Raw genomic sequence first — 16,898 nt, 5'->3', positions numbered from 1 at the left:
CAATTTGTAGAAAAGCTTTAGAAGTGGTCGATACATTGACAAGTGTCTCTAGGGATACCAATCGATTCCAGATCAAATGTCTTTAAATTGAATTACCTTCCATTGAGTTGTTAGGGAAACATGGAAAGGTATCTATTGAAGATAAAGTGACATCTAATATGAAATCAGGGAGTCACGAAGAAAAATGTGATTATATAAATGTAGAAGTTGCATAGTAGAAAGGCATTGACCAATTAAGTTTGGAAGGGCTGTGATCTTAGAGCATATTGTAGGTTGCAAAGAGGAGTAACAGAAGCAACCTAAGTGGGATACTGGGCATGGTGGTATATCCAAAGGGAGATGGCCAACATAGTGTAAATGAATCGATCGATAAGAGAGGTGTGGGTTGTGGCCATAGAGAGGAGGCAAACTTTTTGTGAAGAAGACAATTTGTAGAGTTCAGTGGCCAATGAATGGTAATTTTGTAAATGAGTTGTGAATGCCTATAGTAATTGTGTTTTGAGAGCTATGGAAATGTATATTTTCTTCATTGTTGTAGTCCATATGTTCATTTAATAACAAAGCTTGTGATTTTGAGCTGTTGAATTGAGTGTTGTAGGCAATAGTGATTTTTCTCTTACATCAAATCATATCAAAACATGAGGCAAACTATGCTAGGACTTGTAGGTGGGAAGAGAGTGAAGTGGTGAGAGTCTAAGAAGAGCTTGAGAGACTGGTGTAGGTGTGGAGGAGTCCCACAACAATGAGAGCTAGAAAGATTTGAAGCCATTGATGGAGAAAAGAAAGAAGCGAGGGTTTGTGATTGGTTGGGTTTTGATGATTCCCATGTTGGAGAAGGGGAGAAAGAAGATATGGATGATTGTGTTTGAGATAGAAGCGCAAAAATTGAGGCAAGAGGCATGAGATGAGAAGGGGAAAATTTTCAGCAATGGATGTAGTAGATGAGCATAAGGTTGAGATAGAGTGTTCAATGATCCATTAAGGTCTAATATTTAATGAGGAACTTGATGAAGAGTGAGATTTTCTTGAGGAAGAGATAGAGAGGATCAAACACTTGTTCAATACAACAACAAAGAAAGTTGTAGCAATGGTGACTGAAAATGATGAAGTAGATGTGACTACAATGGTGGAATGTGAAAAGGTTGCAAAATATAAAAGATGAAAATGAAGAAGATATTGGGGTAGCAAAAGAGAATAAGGTAAAATATAAAAATGTTGGGTTTAATTTGCCTTTATTTGCAAGACTGAAAGTAGGAGAGAATGTTGTTGGAATCAATGAACATTGAGAGGTGGGGGGGGGGGGGGGGTTGAATCAGTGTTCTGCAATAGTAAACATTCATTAACTGATTTATAATCCACTTGAAGTAATTGAATGAAAGATAGATGGAAAACAAAAATCAAACAATCACCAACATCATAACACTAGGATTAATACGTGGAAACCCGGTTAAGGAAAAAACCATGATGGGATTCTAACCCGTAATATTAATATACTCTGTTAAAAGTATATAAATATTAATTAAGGGGAATGCACCTACGTTCAGGCACACTACCTAGAGCTCACTGTTCAAATTACTAATAAGGGCTATAACCTCGGAAGACTCACTGCCTTACAAAATGTTTGTAAGAGATTACAATGAGGTTTGAACTATGAATTAACATCAACAAATGCCTATATATAGTTTCAGTTAAGGACAAAATATTGTATCTCACACAACTCCACAATACTACTATGTTCTAATACACTACTTCAACCCGGAGCACAATTCTAACACTTGTGCACATGAAACTGTGCATAATCAGTCATACCCATCTCTCATATCATCATCATCCCTTAAAATGATCAAATAAACCTTTCTTATATATCTGCATCATAATTTAAGAACCCTTTCATGTCGACTTCAAGAATAATAAATAGAAGATGAAACGTGTAAATAAGTCGACTCAAATCCATCTCCAATGCATATGCGGACCAAAATAAAATGTCCACATGCTTCCCACATGACATCTTATCAAATTCAAACACGTAAACACCCATCAAAATCAATTCGCAAAATAAATTATCACACATTACAATTGATATGGATGGATCTTATCAATAACCACTTTACTAGATCTTCCAACTTACATCAAACTCATCACCGAAGGCCACAATCCTAAAATAAGGTAAATCACATGTTTGCAAACCTTCCCTTGAAATCCGCAAAGCAAACTACTTTAACCAAATAATCCACCAACCAAAACATTGAACATTTTGCCGGATGTCCTGTTTTCTTATCGAACCTCACCAGACTCAATCAATCTTCAATCAATCTTCCAGAATAATCACATCATGAACTGCGAATACCAAATATGATATGAGTTGCCATCAATGACAACATCCCATCATACATGCAGTGTCTTTTGCCAACAAATGCAATTGCAAAATTGCATATGGATGTTGAGTGTTTGTGTGTGTGGAAGCATTAGAGGGTACTGCCAATGAGATTTGGTTTAGGTGGTTAGTTTGCGGTTGATTGAAATCCACGAGAGAGGGGAAGAGTGGAGAGGTTATTTGGTGGAGGAGGTCGGTCGATAGTGGGTTGGATCCCATGAATGAGAAGAGGGTCATAATGTATTTATTTGCTAGTAAAATCGGGTTACATATTTGAGGATCACAAAAAAGGTTGAAATTCTCATTTATGTATTCTTTCTTTATAGTCAGTGCAGACCTTGATTTTTGTAGCAACCATTCTTAACACTCATTCAATATCTTAAATTTGATAAGGAACACATGATTAGAAGTCTCTTGTATAAAATTTTGATTTATATATTCTGTTTCAAAAAAAAATATTAAAAAAATAATTCTAAACATTCATTCTATTTCTTGAACATGATTAAAAATATGTAATAAAGAAACATTTGTAAAATCTTTTATTTTTATATATTTAATTTCTACATATTTTAAGTCATAATTTTTATTAATATGTATTTTTAAATTTTTAAATTTTCACAATAACTTCTAAAATAAATATTTACACCCATCACATTTTATTTTGTCATTATGAAACACGTTACGTATCTCTAAATAAATAAATTTATTTAAATATAATTAAATTATAAATCACGAGTTGAAAATGCTGTGCTCTTTATCATCCGTTGATACAGAAAATATTTATTTAAGACGTAACCTTAATAAACACATGCCTAACAAACAGCAAAATGTATTTAGACAGCTAGAATATTTCGCGCCTTGGATTACTAGGCTGAAGTCTCCCACCAGATGGGACAGCTGTCTTTTGTTTGTCGTCATCTGGCCACCGGAAGTTCCAGTTTAAATTTCAGTTTCGTGGACGTTTTTTTTTCTATTCTATTCTATTTATTTATTTTTTTCCATTTTCTATTGGTTTTCGAAAAAGGATCATGTGATAGGTATATAGATATTAAAAGATTCTTCCAAATATTTCTGTGCATAAATTCAAGGGAATTGGATCTGTGGTCATCAGTATTTTTCAGTGGCTTGACTTTTCAATTTATTTTTATATATTTTATATTATTTTAAGATAAATAGAATTAAAAGTAGAATTGTCAATTTATTTATATTATTCATAATTTAGTTTTCAAGGAAATTGGACCTGTGACCACCATCATTTTCTGTAATTTTAAAAAAATTTCTGTGATAGATTATAGAATGTAACTGAGACATGATGTAAATTTTTTAATGAAAACCATATACCAGAATTTTACAATCTATAAAATTATTATATCGTTAATTTAAATAATTTTTGGGCAATAATCGTGAGAAAAAATCGTCTTTTCAAACAATTCTATTATATTATCATTATAATCGCGACAAGAGTGTTTGTTTTTTGTACTAACAATATTGACTAGAAAAGAATGTGTTCGAGTGGAAGTGGACTTGGATCCTCCACCTCATGTAATGGTGGAGGCAAGGAGGTTCGATAGTTAGACCTGTTACAACTCTTGGAACTTGCCCTCGATATATATTATACGGTAGAGTTCATTAACCTTGAGTTTGTACTTGTACAAGTTGTTCTGTTTTCGTATTCCATTTTCATTTCGTACAAGTTGTTCTGTTTGTATCCCTTTTTCATTTCATTTTATATGTCTACGTTACAGTCAATCGTTGATAAGAAACTCGCTGAAATGACATATTATCATTTTTGCCACGTTTTCACAGCCAAAGAATGTGTAGAGAACATGCAAACAGATGACGAATAACAACATGCCGGGCTTTTAGTGTTTCACGGTTGTTGAACTTTAGAGCTGCACAAATATTTAGAGATGAGCGATTTCTCTCTTTGTATTATTCACGGACCCGAACTTTAGCTTGGAAACAGTTAGAAATTATCACCCCGAGGAAGCAAATTTCATTGACATATACGATCATTCAGTGAAGGTAAGAGGTTTCCTTATATTAAACCTGTTTATGTTTTTCTTCTCTGTTGTTTGTTTAATGGATGCCTTAATTTAAATAACTTTTAAAGAATTCACTTGATATTGTTGTAGAGTTTAATTCGCCATTTTGTGGTATAAAGATCCACAGGTAACTGCAATTTAAATTATCTTGTGGTATAAGACTGTTTGAGGTCTAGTGTGTTTAACCCTTTGGAAATTTGGAAATAGAGTCTTGCAGGTATTAATGTCAAGCTCAAATTTGATATCAGTTTCCAATTGTTTTTGCTGATCCAACTTCTCAATTATTTAAGATTCAACCCTATTCAATGTGAAATTGCTTTGTAGTCCTATTTATTGCATACTTTTCACTGTAATTTCTGCATTAGTGCTTCAGTTAACTCCTTTAGGTCAATGAAGCCCTGGTTCCACACTACTGATCATCAAACCCTGCAACGAACTTTGTTAATCTGCCATGCCCCTCATCTACTTCGGAAAAATTGGCCTCATCTACTTTGGAAAAATTGTCCGCATGGGTGGTGGAATAAAATGAAAATAGGTCAGCTGTAACAGTAGATATAAATACTCATCAATGAAGCCCTGGTTCCACACTACTGATCATCAAACCCTGCAACGAACTTTGTTAATCTGCCATGCCCCTCATCTACTTTGGAAAAATTGTCCTCATGGGTGGTGGAATAAAATGAAAATAGGTCAGCTGTAACAGTAGATATAAATACTCATCAATGAAGCCCTGGTTCCACACTACTGATCATCAAACCCTGCAACGAACTTTGTTAATCTGCCATGCCCCTCATCTACTTTGGAAAAATTGTCCTCATGGGTGGTGGAATAAAATGAAAATAGGTCAGCTGTAACAGTAGATATAAATACTCATCAATGAAGCCCTTGTTCCACACTACTGATCATCAAACCCTGCAACGAACTTTGTTAATCTGCCATGCCCCTCATCTACTTCGGAAAAATTGTCCTCATGGGTGGTGGAATAAAATGAAAATAGGTCAGCTGTAACAGTAGATTTCAATACTAATCTTCCGTTTTACTTGTTCAGGGGCGGTACCTGCTCAGTCATACAGGGGATATTTAATGTACTGCGTTTGTATTGGTATGCCAATAAGAATTAGTAGTAGTAGTTTAAAAGAGGTTCCCACGACTTGGAGGATGGGGTAAATTCTTATGCACACATGGTAGCACAATTTAACATGTTTAATTAATGCTGCACTGAAATAATAACGTGTTAGAATGTAATGTCCCCTACTAGGAGTTGCCTGTTTTCCAGTAATTAACATACATCATTATACATCATTATGCCCCTAATCCTTACTCCTTTCCTAATCATCAACCCTAATAGAGGATGGGGATTACTTGTTAAGGCGCTAGGAGACCATCATCACAAATAGGTCCAAGGGTTTTGGGAACACCCGTCTATACCACCTCTTGGAATCTGTAAGGGTTTCAGGAACACCCATCCATACCACCTCTTTTGTTTGTATTGATCAAAGCTACAAAAAATAGAATTACAATAGAAATAAATAGCAGTCTGAGAAGGACTGCAGAAGAAAATAAAAAACTACAAGGCTATTAAGAACCGTCACAGAACTAGCAAGATTAGCAGATTACAGTACAAAGTATGATTACCGACAACAATCTAGTTACTAAGACTGCCATATACCACCACCTGAAACAACCCAGCTATAAAACATGGAAGCTGGAAACTCAATATAAAACAAAAAATATACAGCTGCAACAACAAGCTATATTTGGATGGAATTACTCCGCCTTTCCCTTAACAAAACCAACCTACCCTCAGAAGGGGCAATATAGAATAACTAAGGATTAGGTCATTAATATGCTAATCTCTCTGGTATTATGATTATATAAGTAAATTAATGAAATTAAATATAATTGTTATATAGATCTGATTACAGTATTACTAACACAAATAAATCTATTAAATGTATATATGTAAGAACAAATGAAACATTTTGTATTATAGGCCATATATAGAATTTAGATGTTATATTACTGTAAATAAACATTTAGTTCATAAGTAATATGCATCATACCAATCTGCTGTTACCAAATGATTGTCAGTAATTTAATACGATCTGCCCCTGAAATGGCCCACCCTGTTCTAAGTATGCAACTGCTGTTTTTTTTTGTTTCCTTTCAGTTTTGTGATTTTTGGTGTTTGTGTAATTTTCTGTTTTTTTATTTTTGTTTTTGTGTAAAGCTAGATCAAGGAACAAATACTTGGAAATGATGATACGAACTGAAATAAAAATTCCAGAAAGTACACAATTGCTATACACCCTAAACTCCAATTTATTACAATGAAATCAATGAACATATTCAATCTGCAACAGGCATGAATAAATTTTCCTAAAATTGCAGATCTGATGCATAAACCTGCGCCTCAAATCAACCTGGCACTAATGCTCCAATGTTCCACTGTGAAGGTTGGAAATGTTCGTGGTGATGGCAGCTAGCCGTGTTAGTGTGGGAGGGCCTCTAGTTGAGCCACAGAGAACTGAAATGCCTCTCATGAAACCCTACGCAGTCCTCTAACCCCAGTACGGCCTGACCAAGAAGTGGTACGTGTTGATGTAGGAAAAGTACGCGTTAATCCTTTGTCAACACAGAATAGAATGCCGAGTATCCTATCCTTCCTTGAATAAGGAAATCCTTAATGCTGTTCAGACTAATCAAAGGGGACAACCTCAAGGTTCCAAATGTCACTATAGTAACTAACTAAAATAGCGGATTATCAAATAGTATACTCACTTGAGTCTCAAAGATTGATCCGTCTCATCCATCAGAAAATCATGGATTGATCTTATAGTAGATGATATCGAGTAAGCTACTCAAAATCCTACTATCAATCAGAAGCGGCTTCAGAATGGAGTTGATTGGGTTTGGTACCTGCTTGGCCGACATAGGATTGTCTTTCCCCACTAGCCCCTCCCCACCCCAACATTCTTGATTTCTTCATTATTAAATTATCGAATGGCTATTTGTTCCTGGGTTCCTTGACGCTTTTTTGTAAGAACCCTCTCTTATTCTGATTCAAATTTTCAGTTTTGCTCCTTATGATGTTTTGGCAAACACTTGTCATGTAACTGATCAAATCACTTCAGACTTCAAAGGTCCTCAAAAGATACTTGTTTTCAACAATAAGAGGGCTGTTCTAACATAATATGATCGCTATAGAATGACTGATTAACACAATATCCCAAATGTATGAACATATGATGATTAAAGAGTCCATGAAACAATGGAACAGCAAGTAGACATTACTACAAACAGCTGGCAAACAATCTTCTAATATAGATATTAAGCAAGATATCCTTCAGACTGTTCATTCATGTGGCGAAGGCTTTATTATATGAGCTGATTACAACTAGGCATTATTCTGAAACATGTACATATTCAGGTCTTGTCTGAAGACAATGACTGATTTATTTATTTTAACCTCTCAAAATGCAGCATGGAATAAGCAATAAGAACCTGGACAAATCTGCAATGAAGTGGGGAGCTAAATCGGTAGTCCTTAGGCCTTCTAATAGTGAAATGTGCCACAAGAAATGATCACCATGACTGCTGTAGATGGAGCTTCAGATCTGCCATTGTCACTGTTGATGAATGTCACCAAAAATGCCTGAAAACTGATTGGATCTCTGCCTTTTAACAGCGCCTAACCTCTTCTAATGATCCTTGGGCGATGAGGGATGTCTATGTATGAAATCTTGGTCCAAGGTGGAGGTGGACCTGATATAGTTCGGCCTCCTCTTATAATTAATTCATGCACTCTTTACACCAACAAATGCACCAAACAGCATCGCCTTGGTTAAATCTTCAATCTGCAATCATTAAATAGAGGAATCGATGCAAGAGTGGTGAGATATGAGTGAAAACAAGGGTACCAAGAGGTCTGCAACCTCTGTCAACAGCAAGCTATTCGTCCCTTGATCTGCCTCCAATTTGTCTCCAAAATCTCCAAATGAAATCAATAGGTATTGCCAAGTTTCTAGAATGAATATTGCTGATGTAGAATACCTTGAACAAAGTGGTCTCTAAATCTGAAAGTCTGAAGCACCACCACCATCAAACTGATCTGAATCTTCAATAAACCCAATGTGAAGAGCTGGGTGCTCCTCACTCACAAGCAACCCCTCGGTAGGTCTTTCACTCCCTCAGTTATGCGATCTATGGGAGTTTTCATTCCCAAAGATTCTAAGTCTGCAGACACCCTCTAGGTTCTACAAAACCTTTTAATCCTTCAATCCTTCAATCCAAGTCTGCTTTCACCTCAATCATCCTCTTCTATTTATCTTTTCCATAACCCATCATGAGAGGCTTCTAGAAGAGGGTAGGTACACTTTATTTATTTTATTAAGTGACTTTAAAATTATTATTTTATTTTTTATACTTTAGTCACTTTTAATTAAATTAATTAAATATAAAGTCACTTTTTAATAATTAATTTATTTTAATGACTTTATAAGAAATTATTTAATTAATTTCTCCTTATACCTCCTTTTAGCCAAAAGACTAAAATCGGGGACATTACATTTTTCGAAAAAGTGTCTAAACTTAATTAATTAGCTTGCTAGAATAAGCAATAACCATAATTCGCTGGGGTTCAGAATTATCTACCCATCCTAGGATAAGGGCGTTGATAAATAGCTACAACCTCAAGACAAACTTTATTTCAACATCTCCTTTATTATTTAATTTTTCCATTGTCAAAAGGGGTGGCTACTTAATGGAAATATTTAGGCGACTTTATAAAGTCACTTTATTATTTTAATAAAGTTACTTTATTGTTTATTTAAAAGTCACTTTATAATAAACTAACTTTAATTTATTCGAATAAAACATTAAAGTTAACATTATATTAACTTAAACATTTAAATATTTATTCAAAATCAACTCCCAACCACTGAAGACTGTCAACAGACGCTGCACTTGTGGGCCATTGGTGATGCCTAAAAATAGCAGTACCCACTAAAAAATAGAAAGTTGGCTTTGAGCCCCTGAAATGCCACAAATGACCCCTTGCATGGTCCAACAGTCCTTGGATGGGTTCCCTACCCATTGTATTAGCCTATGGGAACCATTGTTGATAGGCTAACCTTGCTAAAAATAGAAGGTGCGTAGGAAGGGGACATTACAGTCCACCCTCCCCGAGAATACTTTCCCTCAAGCACTTTTAACTCTTGATGCTGTAATATCTACTCACTCTCCCATGTAGCATCCTCTATCAGCAAGTCCTTCCACTTCACTAATACTCCGTGATGACTCTCTTCCTCAGTCTGTGCTTTCTGGTGTCAATAATAGTCTTAGAGATGAGAATCAGTTTCCCCTCTTCATCTAGGGGAGGTAAGATTGTAGAAGGAACCACTGTGTCCCAACGCCCCCTTATGCAAGACACATGAAATACATTGTTCACCCTACTCTCAGCCGGTAGATCAAACTCAAAAGCCACCTTGCCAATCCTCAATGACAATGCAATATTGTCTTACAACATTAAAGACATAAATTTGAAGAAGCTGGTGGTGAATGCAAGGGTAAAAATTATAAGTGGGGATGATTTTATGTATTTATGAATCCAATTTTTTAGCATATTATTGTTGGTCAATGAGGAAATTATTGATCGAATGCATGATTTTCGACAATCCATGAAATTGAGTATTATTTTTTCTAGATCTGATTGTGTATGAATTTTTTGCATCTCATAAAAAATCATACACAATCAAATCTAGAAAAAATGGTACTCAAAACATTGAAAGTTTTTATCTCTGTACATTACTGATTTGATTGTTTAATTTTAGTCCTTTATTCAATATTAGGGACTTTTGAGCTATTTATGATTTATATTTTGAGAAAATAAAACAAAATCATACATTTTATTGTAAATTCTTTAGAGTTTTGTTTTGTTGTTCTTCTTGATTAAATTTGAACCATTTTACTATAATCTATTTAACTAGTGGATATGTTTTTTGTCTGATAATAATAATTTTGATTTAGTTGCAATATTTTGTTCAGGATATTGTTATAGTAATTTATGATTAGTGATGACAAATTTCTGACTTGGATTTATATGCCAATGTGTTCTTTTGCAGTGGTAACAATGCATTTTAATACACAAATTTTCGATTCGAATAGGAAAGGATATTTTTATGCAGTTACTTTTCTTTCTAAGCTTGTTACAAACAACTCAACAAGTATCCCAGAGATTAAGTGCAAGAGCTATCTTTTGTTCTATGCTGAGACCAACATGGGAAATGGAATTCAAGCATCTATATATTTTTTGGGCCTTATATATTGCTTTTTTGGATTGTCTGTCATTACCGGTTGCTTTTTTCGTTCAATGGCAAAAGTTGTGCAACAAACCCGGAAGATTGTTATATTGGATCCTGACACTGGGGCTGAAGTGGTCACAAGAGAAAGGATATGGAATTATACATTGGCTGATATCTCTTTGCTAGCATTTGGCACAAGCTTTCCACAAATGTCACTTGCTATCATTGATGCCTTTCAAAACCTTGGTCAACTTTATGCTGGAGGTATTTATTCCCCCCTTGCCTCTACACACACTTTGTTACAACACTTATTTTTTTAATTTTCTTCCTTCTACAGTAATAGGATGTTTTATTTGCTAATTTTGATGTCATGTTTTGCTGAGTTTTGAGTCACTTTCGTTTCAAGTTTTGGTTGGTTTTAAGTTGCGTCACCATGCTTGATGCTAATTTGGTGTTTCTCTCAAAATGAAGGGGATTCCTCCACTATCTCAAGACTAGGAATATATGTTCTCTCACAAGATTTGTCATTGGTAATTACATGGTTGTTTTGATGATCTTGCACAACCTTTGAGTTTCAAACATTTAATGAATATGAATAACCTGTTTGTCACTTCTTCTAGTCCAAATATTATCTTATCCTTAGCTCATTAGCTAGCTCATGATACCTCAAATGAGCTTCACGCCTAGTGAAGTTTGGTAACTGTTATTGTATTTGACTTCAACAAAGAGGTAAGGGAGGTAATAATTCTATTTAGTTAGCCTCTTGGTCACATACATTTGAGTGATGCATTGAACTCTTTGATTCACCTGCTTTCTATATTTAATACATCCATTTGTTTCTAGGTAAATTTTAATGAAATTCATCTTGGTAGCTGTTGATGTGTTTTTTACGCACATGCGAACACAAAATAAAGTATCTTATCCTCTCTTGAACCAAATCTCTCGGATGTTGAAGACTAGCTTAAGGATTATTCGAGACGACTCCAAGGTTCATGAATGTAGGGTCTCTACATGTGGATAAGCTTTGTTGGTTTGATGTGATTATGTTGGAATCACAAGGGGACTTACATTCGAATGCCTGAATGCTTGATTTGCTGGAACTTAGGTCCTATATACTCAATTGGAAAGATAAAAAAAAGCAAAAAGAGGTAGGGTTTGAGAAGTCTATTCTAGGACCTAGAATGTAAGAAGATGAATGAATGACTAGGTGGAATCCTACTGGGCAAGGTCTCACCATCAAATTGAACAATATGACACAAGCTCAGTGCAATCTTCTAAGGACGTTTGAAAGATATTTGAATCAATACCATCAAACATTGATCACCATTCAAGTTAATGCATAAACAATGAGTGTAGGACGATTCGAGGTTAAGCTCATGTTATTCCAGTTGACCACACAAGGCACGCTCACAAGCAGCAAGAGGCCAATGGTATGGATTAGGCGGATTCCGCATGAATACATTCAACAACTTCTTTCATTCAATCTAATCAACATGAAAATAAATTGAGAAGTAGAACCATGAGGCTTGGTGAAATAACAAATTTCATCATAACTTCAATGAAAGAGTATCTCATTTACAAGTCATACCAACAATTCTTCCTTCTCTTAATCTACTCTAATTGCTATTCTATTTTCTCCTAACTATCAGCTATTAATTATTAACTATTAACTATCAACTATTAGCTATTCTCCAACTATTAACTATTAGCTATTAGCTATCAACTATTAGCTATTCTCCAACTATTCACTATTAGCTGTTAACCCTTTACAAATGAAGAGCCTGAGCCTTATATAGTGCTCTCAATACAATTCAACAGCTCAGATCAATTTGAGATCAATGGACGAGATTTTACAATGAAAACCCTAATTAGGGTTTGTTACAACAAACTAAATTCGGCCAATGAGAAAATTACATTCCATGAGTGTGAACCAATAGATATCAGGGTAGGTGCCTCGGAGTTTGTGCCATCACTGGGTGAGTCTGGTACATTGAACTTGGATGTGTTGATGTGGACTTCATTGACTGGAGGAATGGTGATTGGAACGCCATCTGGGATGCCACTTCACTCTTGTACTTTGTATACTTGAGTTGATTCACCTTGAAGGAATATCTCTTGATACTCAACATTATCTAGCTTCAGCGATGATGATGATGATCTTTTAACTTTGATTAACTCTTATGAAACTATTTGCTCTTGAAGTTCTTAGAATGAACTTTTGATGTCATCTTTGCATCTCTCCTTCATAATTCCTTCTCTTGTGACTTCTTTCATGTTGTTGATGTTGTAGATCATGTCTTCGCGCAAGTGAACGCTTCTTGTTTGATCCCCTTATTTCCTTCTTCATTTCCCGCAAAACAAACAAGCAAGTATCAAATACACTTAATATGTAAACTTAATAAGATCATACAAAGAGAATTCGCCCTTAAAGGCCCCTACATGAAGTTCGCTTATCTCAAACATGAAGTTAAAATTCGCTCATGTATCTTTTGAAGATGAAGATCACTCTAGTTTATTGATTCATGAAGTACTCTTATTATGAACTTCACTTCATTTTGTTGATTCATGAAGTAGCTTGAAGTTTTAGACTCATGAAATAACAACTTCGCTCTCTTTGTTCAATACATGAAGTAAAGAATTTCATTTGAAACTTGCTGCTGCTGACAAATTCGCCCCAAAAAAGATGTTGCGGTTAATGAATTCGTCTTGTCCTAGCTGATAAATTTGCTGATCTGCACTTGAAGCATTTGCTGATTACTAATGCTGCTGATGAATTTCGCTGACTGTTGACAAAATTCGCTAATTAAGGAAGTGTTAATTGTTTTGATTTGATGTTAAAAAGATCGTTTTAATTGTTCCTTTATAGGTGCTCAATGATTAAAATGATGCATCTTAGGGCCAACTTGTCTTATTGAAAATTTAGAAATAATTGCTTTGGCCGACTTTCCTTTAACAAATTTTGATTTATTTGATTGGTTTTGATGCATTTTGCTTAGGCATGCTTGGGAATAGGAATAATTCTTGATGCCACATCGCCCTCTTCCTTTGAAAACCAAAGCTGTCATATCCTTTTCCTCTTTCAACTTACGATGTTGCCATAGATTAACTTCGAGGTGATAACTGCTTCAATGAAATTTGTGATTTCACTTATCGTTACTTGATCATTGGAAATCACTATTGCCTCTTATCTCATGAAAGAAAACTCACTGCTCAACCACCTTTATTTATGAAGTTAAAACATCGCTCAAATCTATCAATACGTGAAGCAAATTATATCGCTCAATCACTTTAATTCATGAAATTGATGAAATCGCTCTTTTGTTTTAGAGCATGAAGTTGATACATCACTCTTATGCCTCGAAACATGAAGATCGCTCTTTACCTTTTAAACATGAAGCAAATCATTGCTCATCTTGCTTGACACCCGAAGTGAATTACATCGCTCCTTTCCTCTTGTGCATGAAATAAATGATATCACTCATCTCTATTGATGTATGAAGTAAACTTGACCGCTCAGCTTTCCCAAACATGAAGTTAGCATTTCGCTTACATCCTTTAAAACACGAAGTGAATGACTTTGGTCTTCTCCATTAAGACATGAAGTGAATCTCATCACTTATCTTGGAAAGATCACAAGGTTTAGAAATCGCTCCTCTACATTCATAGGTGAAGTAAGATCATCGCTCATCACTCTCAAGGCATGAAATGAAATCATCGCTCTCCTACTCCAATGCATGAAGTTGCATATCGCTCTTTTTCTCTAAAACATGAAGCAAGTGCATCGCTTACTTACCTCAATTCATGAAGTAAATACATTGCTCTTCTTCCTTAATGCATGAAGTAATTTTATCGCTCATATCCTTTGGAGCATGAAGTTAATAAATCGCTGATCTCTCTTGAAACATGAAGCAAATTTATCGCTGATATCACTTCCAACATAAAGTAGACTGATCGCTCATATCTCCTCCAACATGAAGTAGACTATATCACTGTCTTTGCCTGATACATGAACTTGGGCATCGCTCATCTTTCCCCAAACATGAAGTTGGACATCGCTCATCTCTCCCCGAACATGAAGTATAATTCACCACTCAGCTTCCTCAATGCATGAAGTATATATTTCGCTCACCTCTTCTAACTCATGAAGTAGAGGATATTGCTCCTTACCTTTGAAACCTGAAGTATGTTGATCACTCACATGCCTTGATACCCGAAGTTGAATTATATCACTCATATGCCTTGATATATGAAATGAATCTCATCGTGGCATGTGCTGGGATATTAGGATCCAAATAGAATGATGAGGTGGCTCTTTTCCTTTTTTAAATATGCCTTAAAACTTTTACCTTCTTTCATCTTTAAGCTTTGGTGGGCCCAAACAATGATATGGTAGGAAGTCAAAAGAAATGCTCTAAGCTTTAAAAGAACCTTTTTAAAATCTCCACTACAGATTTGGTGAGGCCCAACATGTGATAAGGCAAGGATGGATGAAGAAATGTGAGGTGTTGAGGAAAGGCCATGGGTGAAAGGGAAGAAGAGGATGTTGAGGGAAAGGGAGACATAAGGGGTATGGATGCGGGAGATAGGGGATACGTGGGGGAAGGCAGATTTAGGATGTGGGAGGTATAAGGGATAATGGAAGGAGTTAGGATATGTGGGAGTAAAGTGGAGTGGGAGGTATAAGGGGGTGCTCCGGTAGACGGTAAAAAGGGTAAAGGGGAGTTATCAATGACGTTGGGAGTTATAAAGGGTACGAAAAAGGTAATTAGGAATAAAGGTGGGAAATAGGAATAATTAGGTAGGTAGGGAGGTTAGGATAGGGATAGGATATGTAACCTACATAAAAACTCAAGCATATAACGGCTAGTTAAAGAACATTAAATAACAGGAAATCAAGTAACGGCTAGTTTAACCTTTTTTTTTAAACAAATAAATGAACGTGAAAGCTGATGCCATTATCAAATGTTTTTTTTTATAATAAAAACAAAATTATAGTGCAGGAAGAAAAATATTCTTCATTGAACAAAATAAACATTAGTTCTTGGAAACATGAACATAAAATACGTTTGCAACTAAATTCTATATAAAGGAAAAGATGAAGGGTTTAGAATGTACTTTTCATTTATTTTCTGGCAAACTTGCTCATTTTTAAATTCTTTCAGAATCTTGGAGGGGGAAAAGATATCACCAAGGCGTTTATCCACCCATTCTTAGATCGTTTCCGATCCCCCTTGCTCACTTCTAATTGAAGTGGCCTGGCCCTCCGCAAGGGTAAAGGAAAATGGTTACGTCAAGTCATGCTGGAACTGGTGTAAGATCCTACAGCCATAATCAAATTACGCCCTATATATACCTGCTAACTGGTATAATTTCTTGACTATGACTGTATCTGGAATCTCAGAATTGACAAGCACTACATGCAGCTAGTGCACCCTGGCCAAGGATTTGTCTACAAGATTACATGTGGCCAGTTCCACCCTATCCAAATTGCACTCTTAGGTTTAATAACAGAAAATAGAAACAATAACTCTTAAGGATTCTTCCTAATTTACTGGTGAGGTTGACACTCTTTTCTGCATTAATTATATTCTCATTTTCTGAAATGCTGGAAACCAAAGTCCCTACCGTACAGTAAATAAACAATAAAACACCAGCAGTAGTTTTCACCAAACGTCTCTTTCAAAACAATTATGCATAAGAAGAAAGAAAGAAAGGAAGAAAGAGCTTTTGTTGAGCTGCTTAAGGAATTTATCTGGCAAGTTTTCCTCAGGGGAACACTAAGCTAAACTGAAGAGCTCTTCAAGTCGTTATCAATGCTTCATTGCAACAGTAATATGCTTCTTTACTGAAATAGAAAGTTAATAGAGAGACCACGTGCCTGTAATAAGAAGAATACTGCAACAACTTGACTGATTGAGAAGTTATAGCTACTACGGTGGCTGGTATGCACTTTCTTCCACTGCAGAGGAACCAGGAAATACAGTGCCTTCCCCTTCTGTTTTGTTAGTTCTTCTGTCCAGCCAAGAAGAATAGAGCTGAAGGAAGAAGAAGTAAAAATAAGAAAGAAGAGCAAAAAAAATATATCCCGCAAAGAATCGTTTTTCATTCCCTAAATGCTTTGCCAACCTAATGTTTAATGGAGGAGTTGCATCAAATCCGCCATCTCTCGTCATGGTT

The 16,898-nt window shown here is 35.4% G+C and overlaps 1 protein-coding gene across 4 annotated transcripts in view; it reads left to right on the top strand.

Moving 5' to 3' along the window:
* Positions 1-3,660: 3,660 nt before the first annotated feature.
* LOC131061225 (magnesium/proton exchanger) overlaps positions 3,661-16,898 on the top strand; it is a 165,849-nt gene continuing 152,611 nt past the window's right edge. Inside the window, exons 1-3 of one of the 4 annotated variants that reach the window (XR_009110518.2) lie at positions 3,661-3,993; positions 4,120-4,399; positions 10,542-10,985. Coding sequence is in view for 3 of the 4 variants with exons in the window: in XM_057994762.2 (XP_057850745.2) it covers positions 10,550-10,985 (436 nt within the window). In the remaining variant the exon portion in view is untranslated. Of the gene's footprint in view, positions 3,994-4,023; positions 4,400-10,541; positions 10,986-16,898 lie in introns of those variants that run through there. The other 3 variants (XM_057994762.2, XM_057994761.2, XM_057994763.2) reach the window with 3 other exon arrangements.

This window comes from Cryptomeria japonica, chromosome 7, assembly GCF_030272615.1.
Source record: "Cryptomeria japonica chromosome 7, Sugi_1.0, whole genome shotgun sequence".
In the NCBI taxonomy this organism is placed as follows: Eukaryota; Viridiplantae; Streptophyta; class Pinopsida; order Cupressales; family Cupressaceae; genus Cryptomeria; species Cryptomeria japonica.
Note: the sequence above shows the minus strand (reverse complement) of the source record. Positions and strands in the feature narration are given on the sequence as shown.